Source organism: Pantherophis guttatus, chromosome 2, assembly GCF_059756535.1.
Source record: "Pantherophis guttatus breed Tessera chromosome 2, ASM5975653v1, whole genome shotgun sequence".
Lineage (NCBI taxonomy): Eukaryota > Metazoa > Chordata > Lepidosauria > Squamata > Colubridae > Pantherophis > Pantherophis guttatus.
In genome coordinates this window covers 67,834,570-67,857,231 of record NC_142064.1, presented here as the reverse complement: position 1 = coordinate 67,857,231, position 22,662 = coordinate 67,834,570, and the positions used below count along the sequence as shown (strand labels likewise).

Here is a 22,662-nt window from a genome sequence, read left to right as displayed (position 1 = left end):
GGAAATAAGCCTTTGTATCTATTAATCTCCATACATTAAGGGTTATCTCAAGAAAATTCACGATACTCTGTAAAACCCACATAGTGCTTTGAATATGTATTGTATACAAAAGTGTACTTTTGTACAATACAAAATAATAAAACTGACTTACAGAATAAGTGTTGGAAGAGACTCACTGGAGGTTTTCTAGTCCAACTCAAGCAGGAAACCCTATACCGCTTCAGACAATTGGTGGTCCAATCTCTTCTTAAATCTCTTCCTGGTAAAACTCTTTCTTGTCATATTCCAGATTCCAGTGTGTAATTCATTTGTTCATAATGAATGCATTCATGCATATACAATGTGCGCATATAAATCATTTGTGACTCTGGCTTACGAGTTAGTCCAAAAGCAATCATTTCTATACATTATCATTTTATATAGTAATAAACCTTCCCCATACATCCTGATTGTCAGGCAATGTACTTGCATAATTATTGGTTTTTTTTTTTTAATTGGCATCATTTCCTGAGTAGTCTATTAGGTAACTGTGAAGCATGGCACCAGGAGATTTCTTCTTTATATAGCATGTACACAAAGGGCCTTGATCCATATTACCTTTGAATGCCTTTGATTGAAGTCCTTAGGGCTGACTCGTAAATGACTTTTTAACAGGGTAGAATTCTCATGTGATGAGCTTTATCATCTAATTATGCCTGTTTGTACAAAATAGTCCCCAAATGGAAAAAATCAAAAGTTAACAGCCAAAAATCTAGCTCCCAGCTATTTTCTCTAGCACATTATTTAATTTTTCTCATTGGAAACAATTTCAGATAGGAGTTCACAAACCACTTGAAATCCAGCTGATTATTATATACCTTCTGAAAAAATCTTCATTTGTTAATATTCAGAACTTTCACCAATATCGAGTGTTTTGTGCCCATTGGTTCCTAATATATGGAGCTTTGCATACAATTTTCTAAATTCAAGTAGCGTAGATAATGTCTTCTGAAATGCATATATACATTTCTTCACAAGTACATTTGAATGCAGAGGGATGAATACTTTATTCATTATTGCCTCATAGATCACATATTTCTTTTATATCCTTAACTCCATTCAGATGCCTCATAAAGATGTCCTGAACCAGCTTTAGAGTAAATATGTTGTTGTTGCCATGGCTTTTAGGTTTCTATGAGTAATTTTATGTCTGCATGGACAATACTTGTGATGCTAGGGTAAATATTTTTTTTTCCTACTAAAACCAATTAATGGAAAAAATGTCTTAGGGAAATCTTATATGGAAAAGCCATGGTTAGGTTTAAAAAAAAAACTATAAGAAAATAAAATGTGAATCTGAGGGTGGTCTGTCAACAGTTTCCATTGAGAAGCAGATTGATACAGTACTATAGTGACCTGTTGGACAACTCCATTCCCATTATTTAGTCCTTACATAGATCTCAGCTTTCCTCTGAAAAGCTGAAGACTGTTTATATGGAACCATCCCTCATTTAATCCTCTGATCAACTGAAAGCTAATGACTGGCCCGAAATCCTTCAGTGAGACCCATACATAAGTTCAGGAACCTAAAGAGGCCACCAAAAACTAAGGCTAACAATATAATGGCTGTATCATTATGCATCACATTATACTGAAATTTATACCAAATTATTATAGGGTGATTTTAATGCAACTCTCATCCTTTTTCTTGATAATGCTTAGATGGCCATTTTAATGTATATTGATATATACATTATATATATATACAATATATATATTAATAAATAGAATTGCACTGACTTCCCCTCTACAAAGTATTGCAGCTAGGGTAAATATTCACAGAAGCTTATAAATAGATTCGTGTCTTATGATGACCTGGATATCTCTATTATAATAGTCTATAGTGGTGAACTCCACATTTTTTACTACCGATTCTGTGGGCGTGGCTTGGTGGGCATGGTGTAGCTTGGTGGGCGTGGCTTGGTGGGCATGGCAGGGAAAGGATTCTACAAAATCTCCATTCCCGTCCCACTCCAGGGGAAGGGTACTTCCAGGACCACCTCCTACCGGGCTCCCACCGCCCAGTGCGCTCACATAGGACTGCCCTCCTCCAGGTGCCATCGACCAGACAATGTCGGCTGGCGGCCCCCAGGATGAGGGCGTTCTCTGTGGTCGCACCGACCCTCTGGAATGGGTTACCCACCGGGCTCCGGACGGCCCCCGACCTCCGCCCTTTCCACACCGACCTGAAGACATGGCTTTTTCAGCAAATTCCCTTATCTGCCGCGAGGTTTTAATTGTCTGGGGATTTTAAATTGGCTTGTTTTAGCATTTTTATTGTGTTGTTTTTATTCTGTGAGCCGCCCCGAGTCCTACGGGAGAAGGGCGGCATATAAATATGAAAAATAAATAAATAAATAAATAAATAAATAAATAAATAAATAAATAAATAAAATCCCCATTCCCTCCCCACTCTTGGGGGAAGGATATTGCAAAATCGCCATTCCCACCCCACTCTGGACCCAGCCAGAGATGGTATTTGCCAGCTTTCTGAACTACTCAAAATTTCTCCTACCAGTTCTCCAGAACCTGTCAGAACCTGCTGAATTTCACCCCTGCTCTATAGGGAAATTGTAGATCAATATTGTGAGCATGATATGAACTTTATCCTGCAAGGTGCAAATGAAAGGAGTTGTTATTTCTCTACTCGTCATCCAGAGCTGTAGGAAAAGTCAAGATTTCTGCCTAAAAAATTATTAGAAGGTTGACGAGAAGCGAGAGGCTAATTTCTAGAGAAGAATACATTATCATATTCTCGTATATCATCATAATTATCAAAAGAAGAATTTAGACTTATCAGCAAGACAAGTAAATGCAAGATGAAATCTGTGAAGCACGCTGTCTAGAGAGATGAGAGTAGCTTGAAAAAGAAATTGGATTAACCCTACATTATTTACAATGAAATTGTGTTTGAGAAATCACAGCACTATAGGATAGAATTCTGTAGTGACAGGCTGGGCTTCCTCCACTATCTATTTCATGATGCAAAATTAAGGAAAAAGAGAGAATTGCAGAAACATGTACCGACTCTTTCTTTCTTTCTTTTCCAGCACAAATCGAAGTGATACCATGCAAAATTTGTGGCGACAAGTCCTCTGGAATACACTATGGGGTCATCACCTGTGAAGGCTGCAAGGTATGCAATGTTTATATGTCTGTGTTGCCACTGCATTCTGTGGCAGCTTCTGGCCTATTTGGATTAAACGCAAATCATTTCAGCAACGATTTTCAAAACGGTACAAAAATTGTCAGCCATTCTCCATGATCTCAAGACTACACATGTGATTTTTCCAAAATGTTTGAGGACATGTACAATTAGCACAAAAGGAACACGTTCTCTGTAAATATAAAACAACCTCTCAACAAATATAAAGGCACACATCTCTTTAGCTCAAGTCTTGCTTCTAGCTCCTATTTCAAATGAGTGAGAAAAAATTATGACATTTGAATGAAAAAGACTTGAGTTCCCCTCTGTTTGGCTTAGTCAGGGGAAATAAAAACTGCCAGCACAGCAGGATGTTTCAGTTTGCCATACTTGCCACAGATTGCGGGGGGTTGGGGTGGGGGGAGCAAATGTGTTGAATATAAAATAGAACAGAAACATCTATTTAAGAAGGCTTTGCATAGTCTGTACATATTCTGAAATATCTCTCTATTGAACAGGATTTACTCCTTGTAAGCATTTGTAAGATTACAAAATTTTAGCAAAATTTTATTCACCTCTGAGTAATAACAGTTAAGATTGGAACATTACTTCACAAAGCTGAAAAAAATCCCTCCTTCATAATCAGATCATGCTGCTTCTTCCTTTCTTCTTTTTTTAAGGATATGAAGTTTTCTAGAAGTCTGAAGATATGGTTAATAAAAAGGAGTAGCTTCATCATTTTTATAGATTGTACAATTGAGCACTGCCAATCAAGAGGTTTTGGAGATAACTCTTGACTGAAATCTGTTACTTTACAATGCTTCTCAAACACGCTGTGTGGATTTCAACTCCATGCTGGCTAGGGAATTCTGGAAGTTGAAGTCCACACATCTTAAAAATCCAGTGGTTGAGAAACCCTTTTCTGTATGATATCATTAATTTCTCACTTTTGTATCCTGACAATCCCTCCAAAATCTTTAGAGCTTCTAGGGCCGTGATGATGAACCTATGGCATGTGTGCCAGAGGGAGCACGCCAAGCCCTCGCTGTGGGCACCTGCACCGTTGCCAGCTGCTCTTCCGGGTTCCATTGCATGCATGTGCGCTGTCCAGCATGCATACATGTGCTGGAACCTGGAAGAGAGCAGCTGGCCAGTGCGCATGCATGTGCACCGGCCACCTGCTCTCTTCCGGGTTCCGGCACTGTGGCACGCGTGCACATACGTGCACTCCAGTTTCGGCACTCAGAGCTGAAAAGGTTAGCCATAACTGTTCTAGGGGAAAGAGTTTAAAATTATTCTAATGTAACCTTTGCAACAACTGTGAGAGAAACTTTTAAGTTGAGAATGCAGATGGAATAGGCTTATTCAGACTATCGTACCTTAGTAGAGACTTGTGTTAAAGCACTAAGGCTAACATTCATTATAATCTCAACTTTATCCGGACCTGGCAAAATTTCAAAAATTATAATACATCCAGACACTAATTGCAAGGATGGTTCTGAGATGTTGCCTTAAATACAGAGATTTAGCTGTCTTTCTTTTTCTCCTCACTAGGGATTCTTCAGGAGGAGTCAGCAAAACAATGCCTCATATTCCTGCCCAAGGCAGAGAAACTGTTTAATTGACAGAACCAACAGAAATCGCTGCCAACACTGCCGACTGCAGAAGTGTCTTGCCCTGGGAATGTCTCGAGATGGTAAAGCCCTAGTTTTCTGATTCACGGATCAGTCTTTGGAACCGTTCTTCCTTGCAGTCTGTTTTCCCTTTCCCAAAGTAAAGGCATCTTTCTGTTCGGTGACATGGATCCCTGCTGTTTCCCAAACAGAAGGCTTTATAACTAGAGGAGTTATGATGTCAAACAGAGAGTAAAATTAATCCAAGTACAAGATGTCACAATGGAAATTTGGAACAGAATTGCTGATAAGCATTAAGCTAAATTTGTCAACAACTATAATGGGATTTACCAGATCTTGGTTTAAATAGATTTGGAATACAGTGTTTGCTATTTTATGCATATGGCATTATGCATTTAACAGGTCCCTTCCCATGCCCCCCCCCATTTGTCTATTAAACTGAGAGAATACTTTAATTTCAAAACACAAACATTGCTCACAGCAGGCCCAAGAGCAGCCTATGATGATGAAAGTTTTTTAACTCCCTAAACAATTTTTAAAAACTATTATTTAGGGTCCACAAAGTCCCTATGTGACTGAGATGGGCAGCTTAAATTTTTCATAGATAGTAGATGGTAGATGAGAGAGGTGGGGGAGGGGGAAAGAAGAATAAGGCCACCGAATCAAAAAAGACTCAAGGCAGCATATAGAATACTGTAAGGAAATGCAACTACAAACAAAATACTAGTGCACTGAGTAAATGCACAAAAAAGAAAATTTCAGCCACCAAACATAATCATTACAATTGATAATGTGAGCAAATATTTGTATTTGTCTGTGCATGTTTGAGGGACAAATGCTGGAAATATTATCAGTGAGATGGGCGGCATACAAATTTAATTAATAAATAAAAATATTTGTTTATTTCCTTCTGGTTTTTATGAAACAAAGGGTAAAGTAACATTACTAACTGGGATACAGAACATTTAGCAACTGGCAAATTTAAAGAGAAGAAAGTAAGCCTGGATTGGTTGCATTCTCTGCCCAGCACAGGCTGAGAATGATGGGCTGAAAGTGTTGTCAATCAGAAGCATTTTTCAGAACTCCTCAACCCTGATTGTAGTGGTGGGTTTCTACCGATTTGCTCTAGTTCGGGCAAACTGGTAGTGGCAATGGCAGGAGGCTCCGCCCACCCACCTGGACATCATCATGGATGCTCTGTGCATGCACATAGGTTCTCCGTTGTAGTGGAGACAGCATCCAGGGATGGGTTGTCCTCATCTATCAGCCAATTGGACTGAGTCTGTCAAAGCTGTGAGGACACACTTTCTGCCAATGGTCCCCAGCTTTTGACTCAGTCTTGGTCTGGAGAGACGTGGATTTTTTACCTCCATACAACCTATTCCTGGATAACTTCTTCACTACAATCAACATCTTTACAATATACATTTGACTTGTTGCACGCTCCCAGCCTCCACTGGTAGAGCTGTGGATTGCTACATGCAAGTGCTCACAGTTCTGAACAGGTAGCGAAGGTAAGTGGAACCCACTACTGCCTGCTTGGTATCATAATCAACTTGGACATTATGGAAGGAAGCAAAAGCAACTTTATGTGAGACCTCCTTGAAGAACATTCAAAAATGCAGCTGTTCCATAGTGCAGTAGTGCAAGCAGTAATGGACATTCCTCCATATGCCCAGGCAACTCCTCTTTTTTACAAGCTGTCCCAGTTGCCAATAAGATTATGGCCATAATTCAAGGTGCTGCTTATTATTTATAAAGCTCCATAGCATGTATGTGTTGACCTTTGAGTCAATCCATGCAGTTTTCTTAGCAAGATTTTTGCAAGTGTTTTGCCATTGTCTTCTTCCTAGAACTGAGAGGGGGACTGGCCTAAGATCACCTAGCTGGTTTGATGCCTAAGTCAGAACTAGAATTCAGTGTCCCACCTAGTGCCATAGGCCAAACTGATTTCTTGGTCTAGTGTAGCATTAGGATTAGTTATTTGAAGGACTGTTTATCTCCCATCCTGCCTATTCAGACAGAATCAGCATGTGCAGGTCCATCCATTTAACAATGTCATATGATGGAATCACCAAAGTGTGCTTTCTCTATCACAATATCTGTCATTTGGAGCACCATTCCCACAGAGATTTGAATAGTCCCAACCTTGATCTTTTTCAGACAGGCCTTAAAAACTCAGCTATTCCCCCAGTCCTTGGATTAGGGTGAAAGGAGGACTACTTTGTGAAGCTGGGTACACAAGGAAGATAGTGGGTTGCCTCTTCCTGGTTAACCATTTATTTTTCATTGATTAATTGCTTCCATAATTTGATTTTACTGTTGTTTACCAGAGTCAGTCTTTTACAAATATGGAGAAAGAAGAAAGACATTGGTTATGTTCCAATATGGCTGAAAGCAAAATGATGATATGAAAATCGGTGTGATTAAATGGATATTGTAAAAACAACTTAGGTGGAATTACGAGCTTGTTTGGGACTTTCTTTTTTTAAGGAGACAGGGGACTGAACTAGAATGCAATGCATAGGAGAAGGGAGTCTACTACAGTTAATATATTTTGCCTTGAAAATAAATGCAATTTCTTGAATATTTTCAATAACCCTTTAGGAAGAATAAAGCCTAAGACTGAATAATGTTAATACAGTATATAAGAAGCTGCATTTTTTCAATAGAAATTATGTTATGTTAAAGCTTTCATCCATTATGTTCTTAAGGGTTCCAATGCAGTAAATAGGAAAGTTCTTGAGTGCAGCTGCTAGTGATGTGTCCTTGCTCTATTCCGTTTTTTTTCCGCAAGTCTAAAAGCATTTATTCTGCATATTTTATTTATTTTATTTTAATTAAGAAGACCAAATCTCTTACCCCATAACACTTTCCAGCCCTCATAATGGCAGCGGATCAAATAGTGACAATGAAATTAAAGATCCCAGAATGTCAGAAATAGTCCCTTTTCAGTAGTAACATGGTACTTCTTGAGCATTCCCCAGAGAAAGGACATGTGCCTATGCACCTTTGGGACAACTGTGACCTGGATGATTTCCATAGATGACGTGTACCTACGCAGTGTCATGTCACTTTTGTGGCCAAATATTACCTCAAGCTAGAAAGAAATGTTTATTCATACAGGTGTCTTCTATAGTGTCTATTGTGGATCAGAGGTGATGCCGCCAGGTGTTTTTGGATTGGAGATCAAATGAATCCCAGTCAAGATAGCTAAGGGTTTGGGTTGATAGGAGTTTCAGTCCAGCAATATCTATAGGGCTACATTTTCCCTGGTCAACAGTAGCCTCTCTCTCTCTCTCTCTCTCTCTCTCTCTCTCTCTCTCTCTCTCTCTCTCTCTCTCTCTCTCTCTCTCTCTCTCTCTCACACACACACACACACACACACACACACACAGAGAGAGACACACACACACAGACACACACCAAAGGGGGTCAGAATAATGAAAGCAACATTGTGGCACACAACATGAGCTCTGCCCCTTTGGAATGTGGGTCGTGATGTCACTCACATGTCGGAAGGCAGCAAAGCTTGCAATGCTTGACTCTGCTTTCATCATTCTAACGAAAACAGCAAGCATTCTTGCATGATGCTGTCCGCAACCCTGTCCCGGCCTATTGAAAAAAATGACTAATGAAGATATTGCTTTGCATTATGACTGACAGTTTTCTCCCTTTTCTTGTCACAAGAAACGAACCCTTTTATTACTTTAAGGTTATATGTGACAAATACTTTTCTGAGATGTAATCCACAAATTGTGTTTCTTTAGAGGAAGTGCGCTTCCTGTAGAGTGTTTCCCTTAGTCTGTTATTTCCCTTCATTGTAACCTGTATAACATTTTCTCCCACCTCCCCAAAAAGTGTGTAAAGATATCAGCCCCATTGACAGATTGTGATAATAGGGAGTTGGGGGCTTGTTAGCTTCCAAAAGTACTAATCCTGTTAGGGCACAGATGAAAGGTTTGGAGAAAATTGATAAATCACAAAGGATATAAATCTGAAAAGAACATTTTTAGAGAGCCCTGGTTTGCTGCACAGTGAACATGGGGAGATGAAAAAGCAATTGCAAGGCTGCTCATTATGCACGGCAGGATGGTGGTTGCCTGGCACTCTAGGAAGAATATTCTCTTGATTTCAGTCGAACTTAGGCTAGGGTGGGCAATTGGAGTGAGCGAGCCTGGGAGACTAGGCCCTACAGCTCCCTCATCAGCAAAAGACAACCGGTAAAAGAGTACACATACAAGGATACACGTAGAAGGAAGGTTGTCACTTTGGGTGACAATATCCTATGATCTAATTGTCTCTGTCAGACTCTATCTTTGTGTGTGTTTTAAAAGAAAATGTTTAAAATATTCTTCGTTTCTTCCAGAAATCTCAAGTTCAGTTAAAAAGAACGTTTAACTCAAAAAACTGAGTTTTTAAATAATTTGAAATTATTTCAATTCCAAATTTGCAGAGAAGTATATATCACATCATTTTCTTCCACTGTGTTAGTGGAAGCCAATCAGGTAAAAAATAAAATAATCTCTCTTTAAAATGACCAACGTTAAGTGTTATCCTAAACACTATAAAACCACAAACAGGCTGATTTATTTGAAAAAAAATCATCATTGTTTTATTAAATCTTTTTTTAATGAATGTATATCTCATCTGCAAAATAGATTTCTAGAAGAATCAGACAGGGCAGACTATTTTGATTGAAATTTACTGGACTTTGAAGAAGAAATCAACTGTAAAATGATTCTGATAAACCTGATCTGTGAATCTATGACAATAATGAGTATGACGGGTCATCTTTTAAATACAGATTTCCATTAAATCCAAATTACCTAATTTGCATCCATTTATATTATATCTGTAATTATGTAATTGACATAAATGGCATATGCAGTAAAACTTCAATTCACTGTAATGGACAGACAATTAATTTAGCTAACAAACTATTTATTAAATGGAATGAAGTTAAAGCTAAACATTTCTTGTTGCATCTGGAGTCATTACTTAGGTCCTTTACTTTCTAGTAGATTAATCTCATGATTACTGGTCTTAAGGTAAAGTTACTGAGATTTCCAAGGGAATGATGCAGAAACATCTTGATTCTGTACTTTAATAAGTATGTAAAAATAAAGCTTTTCTCACCATGAAGTTAAACAGGCAGAAACAAAACTTAATTGCTTGAACTATTATATGAACAAATTTTCTCTCTCATTAAAAATAGATAAGTTCACAGTTGCTCAATATTAATTCTCTTTGAGTTCCTGTACAGGTTATTTCAATCTCTACACAGTAAGGATCAAATATATGGGATTATATTCCTCTGTTGATCTAATTGAGAAAAAATAAGAGATTTATATGCAATGATTTTAAAGAAAATTGCATACTGAAAGCAATCTCCCAGGTGCCATGGTGCTTATACTGAATGAATGAATGAATGAATGAATGAATGAATGAATGAATGAAGACTTCCAGTGATGGACATCTCATACCATATAAAAATTCTCTAAATAAATGTGGTTTCTTAAACTCCTTTGCTGCCTTATATGTGGTCTAAATCCATTCAATTGTGCTTTATCCAATAACCATTATTAAACCACAGATTGACATAGTCTTTAAAGATTAATGATCTCTAATCAGTTTGAAGCACTTAGTACCCCACACCTGGCATATAGATCAAAGTGATATTTTAAAAATAAGAATACCAATATATTTTTGAAATTGTTCTTGTTTCAGCTGTAAAGTTTGGAAGAATGTCCAAGAAGCAGAGGGACAGTCTCTATGCTGAGGTACAGAAACATCAGCAGCGGCTGCAGGAGCAGCGCCAACAACAGAGCGGCGAGGCTGAAGCCTTGGCCCGAGTCTACAGCAGTAGCATCAGCAATGGCTTAAGCAACCTGAACAATGAAACGGATGGCACTTATTCAAATGGGCATGTCATTGACCTGCCGAAGTCAGAGGGTTATTACAGTGTGGATTCTGCTCAGCCCTCCCCAGATCAGTCTGGCTTAGACATGACCGGAATCAAGCAGATCAAGCAAGAACCTATTTATGACCTCACTTCTGTACCAAACTTGTTTACCTATAGCTTTTGCAACAACGGACAATTAGCTCCAGGGATAACCATGGCAGAAATAGGTAAGACAATCCTGTCTTCGGTGGTCAGTGTAATTTTCACAATGGTTGTGTGTCTATCCCTCAAGCTGAGAGGTTGCATTTGAAACGGGTTGATCCTGTCTGACTAGGATTGTTGTAGAGTCAGTTTACGGAATTCTAAAATGTTTACATTACTTCAATGGAGCAATTCATGATCTGTTTATGAAGCTGAACACCACAGTCAGTGATAAATCAATCAAATGATAATTACTAAATAGAGAGCTTGTATCAAAAGAGCTCATTATCATGAGGGTTTAATGATCTTTCTGACAACTATACACATTCTTGTCAACAAATCGCTCTGAAAGTGGATCATTAATAGGACTGGCATGAAAATTAATTATAACGCAGAACTTTGTGATCTTGCATTGAAGACTCAAGATTTACATCAGCATTTGGCATAGATGACTTCACACTGTCCCTGTTAATTCGTTGGAGAATTTTATTTCAAGTGTTAGGCATAATTTTTTCAGTTGTGACTCTGATAATTGGTAGTGTAATCTCATTGTTAGGTGTCTTGTATAGGGAGGAAGGTGATGTCTTTATGATGACCAATATTTTCTATTCACAGCTATGTTAGTTTTCAACCAATGATTGTTGGATTTGTTATAACCATAATTCATTCCTCTTGTATGCCATTCAGTAGAATGTGATTTCTAAAAACTCTTCTCAGGTCAAAGTTGACTTTCTAGCTAGAAAAATACAGCCCTAAATATCTGTTCTGCTAGCATTTAAATACATTTATGAAGAGGAATAAAAATAGACTACTTCTGGGCAATTAGTCTTGGTTGGATTTGGAGATGTACATCTGCAAGTTGAGGGCAAACCGGCATGATCCAAGCTACTTCAAAATTCAATTCAAAACAGATTTGTGCATATTCAGTAATGGGCAAGCATCAAAATGCCTGCAGCTGCTTTTGTTCCTTCCTTCCTTTGGCAGGATAAAATGGTAGACTTTTAGAAGGAATTGACCCTGCCACGTTTCAGCCAGATGCAGTCAAGGACTTCATTAAATGTTTGAAATATTTCCCTGGTGCCTCTTTTAAGGCAGAGATTAACAGGGAAGGGGAAAGGATAGCACAGCAAATTGTTCCCCAAAAGGGCCTATAGAAATAGTTTGAATTGATAAACTTTAAGAGCTTGATTGTCACTCGACCCAGTTCATTATAACAAGTAGGCTGGCCCAGTGTGGTAAAAGCAGGGGTGAAATCCAGCAGGTTCCTACAGGTTCTGAAGAACCGGTAGCAGAAATTTTGAGTAGTTTGGAGAACCGGCAAATGCCACCTCTGGCTGGCCCCAGAGTGGGGTGGGAATGGAGATTTTGCAATATCCTTCCCCCAGGACTGGGGGAGGAATGGGAATTTTGCAGTATCCTTTCCCTGCCACACCATGTCCACCAAGCCATGCCCACAGAACTGGTAGTAAAAAAAAATTGGATTTCACCACTGGTAAAAGGCCATAGAGATATGCAGGCCGTGAACAGGTTGGCCCAAAGAAAACGGTATTGGCAGGCTTGCTGTCCTCTTATTCCTAAAAGCAGTGAACATTTTGGCTAGCCCTTATGAATCCTGTCTTTTTGCTTGATTTTAAATTGGTATTCTGCCCTTAGTCACTGAAAGAAGCTGGGCAGCTTTAGAAGTGGGGAAAATATATAAATAAATGTTAATCCATTCACTCATAATTAAGAAACTTACGCCAGCACGGATCATGCAGAATTTAAAAGTAAGATATGGCTCAAAGGGCTGCTGGATTGGTCAGCTGTGAAACCATATTCAAAATGCTAAGAAACGAAGAGACCTCTAAATTGGCTGACAGGATCATCGCAAACGTGTATTTTAATTCTGTTTGCACAGGAGAGAGCAGAGTTAAGCCTTCTAGCTGGCCACATTAATGAGCATTGAGTACTAAGAAAATGAAAGAAGCCTGAAGCACTGCCACCCATACCACCCCAAGAGAGCTCTGATAGGCAGAGAATTTAATGAAGCGATAAACTCATTGGCCAGTCACTTACTGAATGTCAGGGAAAATACTTGACACACACACACACACACACACCACACACACACACACACACACACACACACACACACACACCGTCCACCCCCAGTCTTCTCCATATATGGAAGTGAAAAAGCAAAATTGCATTTTGTCTGCAAAAAGCCTCCAAAGCAGCAGAGAAGCCATGGAGTCTGTAACCACTTTGGAGCCATCTGATTCAGTTTGCTACATCAAAGCAGCTCCCACTTCATTTTGTGAATCTGCTTCCATGGGAATTGAACTGCATCTTTGTCAGAGTGAAGCACCCCTTTGAAGCTTTGCATAGCCTTGAGCTCCAGAGCTTTCCTAAAACCACAGACTAATTAGAACAAAGCAATAGCTCTTTTGGGGCTGTCTTCTCAAATCTGCTGGGTCTTGGCTGATTACACTACACAGACTACACCTACCAAACAAAGCCAAAATATAATTTATTTCCTCTTAGCTTCGCATGTGGATATCATAACTGGGCTGCAAAAATCAGATGATCGCTAGCTGGCATCAAAAGGATGGTTAACACTTTTAGTCTTTGCCGCCATGTTGGGATCATCTGATTATTATTATTATTATTATTTTTGGTCACCTGGATCTGGAAGTGCTACTAAAATCCTTAAGCTAACATTTCCCTTGCTTCCATCTCTTGAAACACAGGAGTCAAAAGTGACAGAGCAGCCCCAGCATCTCAAGGCAGCTCTTCTAGTGGTCATCTGGAACTTTGCAGCCCAGATGAGGTAGATCAAGTTTAGCAGTGATGTGATAATCCAGTCTTCATGGTTTATAAACATATTTTAAGTGTGGGGTGACTGTAGTAAATATTATAAATATATACATAAATATAGCATGTGTGGATTCAACCAATTTTCTTGCATTTCTCATCATATTATGGGTTAATACAGTGTTTTTCAAACTTTTAAGATGTGTGGACTTCAACTCCCAGAATTCTGGGAATTGAAGTCACACGTCTTAAAGTGGCTTAAAGTTTGAAAAACACTTGGTTGGTGAAATGTATAAATTGAACTGATGAATAAGAGATTGTACAGTCATCCATAAGAATTGCTAGAATGGAGACAGATTCCATCTCTGTCAACAGTATTTTTCTTAATGGAATGTTGTTTTTTCAATATATCCCAACATCCTGGGACTTCTATGCAATAAACATATAGACACATAGACACTGCTTTAGTGGTACTATCTTATCTATGGCTACTACCTTACTTATTGGTACTACCTTATCATCTAGCTCAGAAGCGCTGCTTCTTGGTTACTGTATAAGATTGAAGGATATAAAGCAAGGGCTTTGATGATTTAAAAAACGGTGACTTCAGGTTGTAGACATAAGCTTGTAGACATAACTCAGATTCTGATGGGTAGACATATGCTGAGCTAAAGTTTGATTAACACAGTTTACTAAATAAACCATGCCTCTTCGCTTGTAGAATTAATTAGCTGAGGTCTATAGCAAAGGTTAAGTTTCACCTAAGTAACTGAGTCCAAGAAATGATATCTGAATTAAGTCATTAAATATTTCTCCTTTGTGTAAAAGTCAACCTGATGAAGAATTCTGGACATCTCAAAATATTGTACTAAAGATTTTTAGTTGATCCTAATAAAGTTTCTGATAAAACACACCCATTCATAACTACAGTCATAAGTCAAGGACTACTTGTATCCCATTCCTTAACAACGTACCAGGATTAAGAGTTAGAATCAAAATGTTTCGAGAAAGATAACAGATCTTTAAACTTATCATTATTGTTTTCATAAGAAACGAGAGGAAGCCAAGTATTGCACTATTTTTCAATCTTATGTTTTCAAAGAGGCTTTGAATGGGGAAAAAAATTAAATAGGAAAGATGGTTCCAGCATGGAGACAGAGTTACTGAGAATGCTTTTCATGTATTGAATTCCTCTTTGCCCAGCGGTTTGTTAAAACCTCACAATGGGACCAACATTAAAAAAAAAAGAAGTAGTAAAAACGGTAGAAAGCCCTGCAGAGAAACTGCGGTTTTAAACAGAGCAAGAAAGAAAGGCAAGCTTCTTAAAATAGTATAGTTATATTAATTTTTTTTTTGTTTCTGGTCCCACTAGTGATAAACAGAGAATGACTCAGTAATTAAGGGAAGAGTGGGTACACAATGGCAACCCTGTTAGCTTGTAGGCTATCCCATGAGAAAGACACTATCACGGGCTGAATAGGTTCTAACCACATTTTCCAGATTGGGATCACAGCACTCAGATCCTTACAGATCGAAACAAAGCTTTCTTATGCTTTAAAGCTGTGGTGCAGCCTTGAATGATCAGCTCACAATGCAAATTACTGCTTTTTAAGCAAACCCGCCAAGCGAAGAATGGGCTACAGGGTTGCCAAAATGCAGAGCAACCAAGGGCCCTGTGCCTTGCTTTGTTATCCTTCAGTGTTTGCAGGTACCCATTTAAAAGAGAGGCCGGAAACGTAGTTTAGTTGTACCTGTATTTTTACCAAACCCTCCTGAATGATAAAAAAAAAAATTCTTTAATGCACTGAATATCACTTAGGCTATTTTCATTTTTCCTGTGTGTCTGTTTGCTCTAGCTGGGGACATGCACTGACAAGAAAACCTGAGCATTTTGCTAGCTTCCTAAAATGACAATATTAGAGCTCCTGTGGCTGTTCACAGAAACAGAGCTGGGTTCCCATAGGAGAGAGATGTGAAGGAGTCAGAGTTTTCACTTTTTGCATTTGTTGAACAAGAAGCAGAGAATCTTCTGGAAATCTGTTCTGATGTCAACGTACCAGGCTGGGCATTCTCTGATTCATGGTCCTTTACAGAACTTTCCCAAGGGACAATCTGTCCCAACTTTGGAGTTTATTTACTAAGTATCACTGAGCTCCAAAATCTCTCTCTCTCTCTCTCTCTCTCTCTCTCTCTCTCTCTCTCTCTCTCTCTCTCTCTCTCTCTCTCTCTTTTACTTTTATCCTAAACCTCTTTCCCATACACAAAATTATTTGCCTGGGGACTTCTTATGGCTCTGTCCTCTTTTATCTTCCTTGCCCACAACTAATTTTAAGATCCCTCTTAAAGAATATATTTAATTATTCCGGCTTTAAAGATTGCTTGGATATATATCTCAGTTATAGTTCTGTAGATCAAGGTTGCCATCTAGTGAGTATTGAAGTCATCAGATTCTTCAGAGATGCGGTTAAAACACTGCTTAATATGTGGACTACATTGGTTGTGCAGAGTGACTATTATTCAGGGGTGAATACAACATTGTGGCTGAATCTGATATTGAGGGCAGATGGGCAACAGATGAAAATCTTACTGACTGCTCCAGATTGAGTCCCCTCCGTCCTTTCTCCTGGTCACTTGGCTTCTGGTCCAAAGATTGTAACCTGTCCAGTGCACACATGTATGCAAACACAAATAGGCACAACACAAGGAGACACATAAGCACACAGAGATATAGTATGCTACTTCACCATGCCTAAGAAAATGAGAAACTTCCTATGGCCACTCCTGCTTAAAGGTTAGAAAGAATTTCCGAACCCATGATATCCCTACTTTGCTTTAAATAGGTATTTTAATTAAATAATATTAGTAAAAGAGATGCTTATATTTTAAAACGCTGTGTGTAGGACTCCAGCACCATTTCTTATTTATAGAAATATTTCTGAGCCTCTCGGTCCTTTAGACATTATTTATTCATCTTTTATTCCAATTTATATAGTCACCTATCTCAAAACCAAAACTCTGGGCAGTGTTTAGAATATGCATCCTACTTACATCCTACTTATATCCTCCCTGGTTTCAAATAGCAAAGGGTCAGAATACATAGAAGGGAGAGGAGAAACGTAACTTTGTGCATTTATCTTCTGGTAAATTTGTTAGTGATGGGGTTTAATATGACCATTTTTTGAAGGGGACCACAAGCAAGGTTCACAGCCCTGTGCTTTCCTTCTCAAAAATAAATCTCAGAGTTCAATGGAATTTACTACTAGATAAGCAAGCTGAGAATTGTCGGTTGGTGAATTATAGAAAATTAGTACACTGGCAGTTGAAGTCACCATAAGCACCTTCAATTTTGTTTGAAGGCTCACGAAATAGAGTTCTTTCAAAAATTACTTCACTTTTCTTTTTTCGCTAATATCAAATATTGATATTTTACATATTAAAAAGTTGCTTAAAGCTTTATTTATGTACATAGCTATAAATGTAGGTGAAAACTCCTTCAAATATTCTGATAATCTTAAAAAGAACTATTTAAAATAGTCAAATGAATAACTATTTTGACTTTTGAAAGGAAGACACTTTATGTAACCTGCAATTTTAGCCCTATTTGTTGTGATTGTTTTGCTTTTATTTATTTTTATATGACATCACATTAAATTTTAAAAAGAATAAAAACAATACAAATTTTGAAAAAAAAAGTAAATAAAAGAAATAAAACTAGTAAGTAAATTTTAACAAGTACAAAGAAAGAAATAGAGATATTAAACAGATACTCTAGAGCCGTGATGGTGAACCTACGGCACGCATGCCAGAAGTGGCACACAGAGCCATCTCTCTGGGCACTCCAGCTGTCACCCATTGCTCTTCCAGATTCCGGCAGGCACATGCATGCCAACTAGCTGGTCTTCGTGCACGCGGGTGCACCGGAAACCAGAAGAGCAGCTCCTTGGCATGCATGCGCGTGCTGGGAAGCTGAGCTTCCAGTTTCCAGTGCATGCATGCACACCAAAAATCAGTTTCTGGTGCTCCCGCGTGCGCTCCCCATTTCAGCACTTCAGCACTCTTTTCAGCCAAAAAGATTCGCCATGACTGCTCTAGAGGAAGTAGAGTATCTACTTCCCGCCATCTAGAACTTGTGCAGAAAGTTACAGTCAGTTATCAGTCCTGCCCTGTCTATTATTCCTGGTCATAGGTGAAATGTGCACCTGAGAAATAAGAGAGAGAGATTAGAAATTTATAAAATATCTTGATGTGCAAAAAGAAACTGAAGAAAATGAATCTGGTTAAATTCTTACATATTTGGGGAACAGGGATTTCCTTCCTTCCTTCCTTCCTTCCTTCCTTCCTTCCTTCCTTCCTTCCCTCCCTCCCTTCCTCCCTCCCTCTCTCCATTCCTAGAAATGCAGAGGTAATAAACCTTCTCCAATCAAGACCCATTTCCCCCACAGTGATTCACCCAGAGAATTGAACAACCATACCAACAAAGCAATGGATGTGGGGAACAAAGAGAAGTTTTTTCCTCTACCCAAACTAAAATGAAGAAGGGGGAGGAAATCAAATTTTGGATCATTAGTGTTCTCAGCACAGTTTCCCTCTATATGTTTGTAATGTCTCAGTATTTCTATTGCAGAAATAGAAAAAAAGGGAGGATGGGGAAAAGACTTATTTTTGGGGAGAATCAACAGTAGCAGGTGATCATGCAGAAGCATAGATAGGAATAATAGGTTGATCGCACTTCTTCTCTGACCTAAGATCCTTATAAACTTTAGTTACACATGTACATTGTCAAGACCAATTTATGACAGATGCTAGCCCTGCATGAGCTAAAATCCTAGACGCTCCCAAGTAAATATAGAGAAGTACTGCACACCCTTCAGAGGTTTATTCTGGCAGTGACGGGCATGTCCAGAAGAGTCTATGCAGGAAAACCTATCCAAAAGAAATCAGTTTTAAATTTATTTTTAAGATTTCTTTTTCCCTTCTTTATTTAGACAATGGAATTATAAATTGCTAGGGCTATGCAAGCTACAAAGGAGCTTCATTCAATTAACTTTAATACCAAATGTACCTTCAAAGCAACTTCATGAAGCAATAGAATTTTATCTGTCTGTCTGTCTGTCTATCTATCTATCTATCAAATTTCTATACTGTCCATCTCACCTAAATGACTCTGGGCAGTTTACAAATAAAAACTGAAAAAAACAGGCATAGAAAAACAATAATAAAAATGGAGTTTAAAAGAGAATTAAGGATTACAAACATTTCAAAGGTGGGAGGAGTTCCCTCAAGCCACCAACCAACTTCACTCTTAGATCCCCATGCCAGCCACATCTTGATAATATATTTTTTGAAGCCCAGAAGACTGGGGACCCATCTCATCACCAGGGGCCAAACAATCCTCTCAGACACTTCAATCTGACTTCCTGCTGCAGCCATTGCAGGCAATTCTGAGGTCCACACCAAAGGACTTGAAACTGCAGGAAGCATTTTAGAAAAGGAGCCTTCTCCACAGCACTGGTCCAAAGTTGTTTGGGGCCCCATGAGTTGCTTATGGAGGTAAATCACCTCATGTTTTCACTTAAATCAGGGATGTCCAACCTTGGCAACTTTAAGACTTATGGGCTTCAATTCTCAGAATTCCTTAAAGCTGCCATGATCGGACACTCCCGATTTAAATGAAGAATCACCACACACTAACTTATATGAAGGTCATGCTGACATTTTTCTGGCAATGTGACACACTGGTGATAGGGCAAGGAAAATATACATTTGCATAGGGTCAGAAAGAGAAGAACAAAACTGAAGATGTGGGGAAATAAGAAGAAACAGATAACTGGGCAGAGAAAAAAAATCTTGTTTAGTCATTATTATGAATAAAATTCAACAGGCAAGCAACTCTTCACAGACACTTCTTTATGCTTAGATCAGTTGTCAAACTCCTTTTGTTATAACAGACACACTGCTTTATTTACTTGCTTGCTTGCTTACTTACTTACTTACTTACTTACTTACTTACTTACTTACTTACTTACTTATTTCCTGCCTTTATTATTTTTATAAACAAGTCAAGGCCGCAAACCTATCCAACAGACCTTTTCCGCCTCCTATTTTCCCCAACAACAGCCCTGTGAGGGGGGTTGAGCTGAGAGAGTGTGACTGGCCCAAGGTGCCCCACCTCACATGGGACTAGAAATCACAGTCTCCTGCTATCTAGCCTAGTCCCTTAACCACTAGATTAAACTGGCTCTCTATGACATGCAGCCTTGTCAAATATTTACAGAATTGATTAGATCAAGAAAAAGGGCAATACTAAATCATGAGGATTGATTGCTTAAAAAAAAATCCCTCAATTCAATCTTCTTCTAACTCATTGATTTCTTAACCGTTGTGAGTATAAGCCATCTAATTCTTTAGACTCAGAGGGGAGTCTAAAGCAAGGGTCTCCAACCTTGGCAACTTTAAGCCTGGAGGACTTCAACTTCCAGAATTCCCCAGCCAGCTTGCTTGCTGATTTGAAGTCCTCCAGGCTTAAAGTTGCCAAGGTTGGAGACCCCTGGTCTAAAGGATTTAAAGGAGAGGGTTGGAAAAGGCAAAAGAGCAAAAACACTTAGCAGAATGGATGATTTTTTTTATTATTATTATTTTTTGGACACTTGTCTCCAATTTCCACCCTTACGCTGCAGAGATCCATGGAAAGTTTTCAGGCACTTTACATGCAATATCCCAAGGACAGCAAAAAGAACCATACTGGGGAAGCTGAATTAAAAATGAACTTAATTAAAATACCCTAAAAATAGTCAGGAAAAAAAATTAAGCCCCAAAGACATCGTGCAAAAATTAGTTTCCTAAAAGTCACCAGGACCTCAGGGGACAAAGTATTCCATAGAGATGGGGCAGCCACAGACATTAACTTGCAATGAAACTGAAAGGGAAAAAAATGCCTACGTTGCTATACCAGAATTTTCCTCTTATCTTGAATTCAGCAACTTGCATGATCCAGTTCTTTCTCATGACCAATTATTGCCATGGCCCTATGATGTCCAACCATCCTTCACTGGCAGGAATCACTGGGAAAAATGAAAACCCTGTTAAGCTGTTCCTAAACTGATACTTGAATTAGAAGCCTGGAACGGCACAATTTTGATTTTTTAAAAATGCTAGAAAAGCTGTCAATACAAAGAAAAACAGCAACTGCAAACTATAAGGCTCAATACATATATATTATTTATTTATTTGTTAAATTCGTTTGCCACCTATCTTGCCATGGGGCTACTCTAAGGTGACTTGCAATAATTAAAAGGAAGAAAAATGAAAGGCATGTAAGAAAAACAGAAGGGAGACTCTCTATGAAGGGAGACTGAACGTTCAAACTTTACTTCCCCACCCCCCACAGGTTTTATAACAGTACAAAAGTCACTTGGGAGGAACATTTGCCTTCTGTAAATGTTATCCTGATAGATCTTAGCCTGTTCTAGGACTCTTTCTCTCTGATCTTGTCTGACAGAGCTTTTAATCTTAGAAAAGATGATGATTAATTGATAGATGGATAGAAGAAGGACGGAGGAACAGAAAATAAAGGTTTATCCATATGGCTAGCGATTCTGTTATTAAATGAGACAACAACCATTTTTTTGAGCGGAGAACTTCACTGCAAATTCAGCCTGTGCCGTGTTTTGTAGGTGTTTTTTAAATTATTTATTTTACACATCAAGTGGACTTAGCCAGATTGGCTGGCGTGCTTACTTCTATACAGATTTTTTAGAGAAAGAAATATCCCATTGACCAGGGGTGGGTTTCACTTCCCTTTGCTACCGGTTCGCTCATGTGCACTCAGTTCGCTCGCTCGCGCGTGTCCGGGTGGGTAGGCGGAACCTCCCACCGCCGCTGCTCCCACCGCTGCCATTGGCAATGGCAACCCACCACTGCCATTGACTAAAGTCCTTTCCTTTACTGTCTGCATTATAATTGCATTATGGGTCTGTGTGTTTGTGTATCTACGGTAGCTTATATAAATTTATATAAATGTAATTTATAATGTAAGATTGTTTGCTTCAGAAACAATGTTAAATTAGTTGTTTCACCCCAAGAAAAATAAAGAATTGAAATGGGGTGCAGGGCAAATTCTTAAGTAGTGAAAGAAGATTGGTACAGAGAGGTGCCAATAAAACTATTTGGCCTAGGGGTACAAAGGAAAAAATAAAATTAGAGGATGAGTTTAAAAATAACTCAGTTAAAATTTTAGTAACATTATTTCTACACGGTTAATAATGCAATGCCCATCCTTATGTAGATAAAATTTCAAAAAATGTTATACAATAGAGTGAATTTAAATTGTGTGCACTTGCTATAAATAAATCCAGTTCATTATATCCCATGGCCATCAAATAAGGTCAATGTAAAATTGGCAGATAATGACTTTTGGCAGTATTCCTAATTGAGGGCTTACCAGTTTATACTGGCATCAAAGCCCTTCAACTATCCCCCTTTTCATTTTGAACAATAATGACTATTCCAAGAAGTGGATCAGCCATATCCTTACTGTGAGCTGGATTTATTTTTCCCTTAATAGTTTTGTATTTTTTGTGCTGAATCACCCTGAGGGCAAAACATTTAAGGGGGAAAAAAATCTTATGACAGTATTTTTGGAAAGCAATCAGAATATTTCCCCATTATTTGGCATGATGTGTATGTGAGTCTGTGTCTATTTGTGTGTGTATCTATGTTATATACACATACTCCTACCCTACTGAAATCAAAATTACTACTCAGCAGAGTTCTCATAGAATAGAAATAGAACAATTGAAAACATCCACTGTCAGATATAAAACAAACAAAAGCCAAAGAAATTTATAATGCTTAAAAAACCACAATTGGCACAAAAGCAAAAATAAAACCATAAAAAGGAAAGAGAAAGTGGCATCCCATAAACACAGAGGAAAGGATAAATCCTC

General features: G+C 38.5%; 1 protein-coding gene across 1 annotated transcript in view; it reads left to right on the top strand.

The window, feature by feature from the left end:
• RORB (RAR related orphan receptor B) overlaps window positions 1–22,662 on the top strand; it is a 136,893-nt gene that overhangs the window by 87,873 nt on the left and 26,358 nt on the right. The window contains exons 2-4 of the mRNA XM_034410237.3: window positions 3,090–3,175; window positions 4,739–4,880; window positions 10,549–10,950. Coding sequence (XP_034266128.1) covers window positions 3,090–3,175; window positions 4,739–4,880; window positions 10,549–10,950 — 630 coding nt within the window. The remainder of the gene's footprint in view (window positions 1–3,089; window positions 3,176–4,738; window positions 4,881–10,548; window positions 10,951–22,662) is intronic.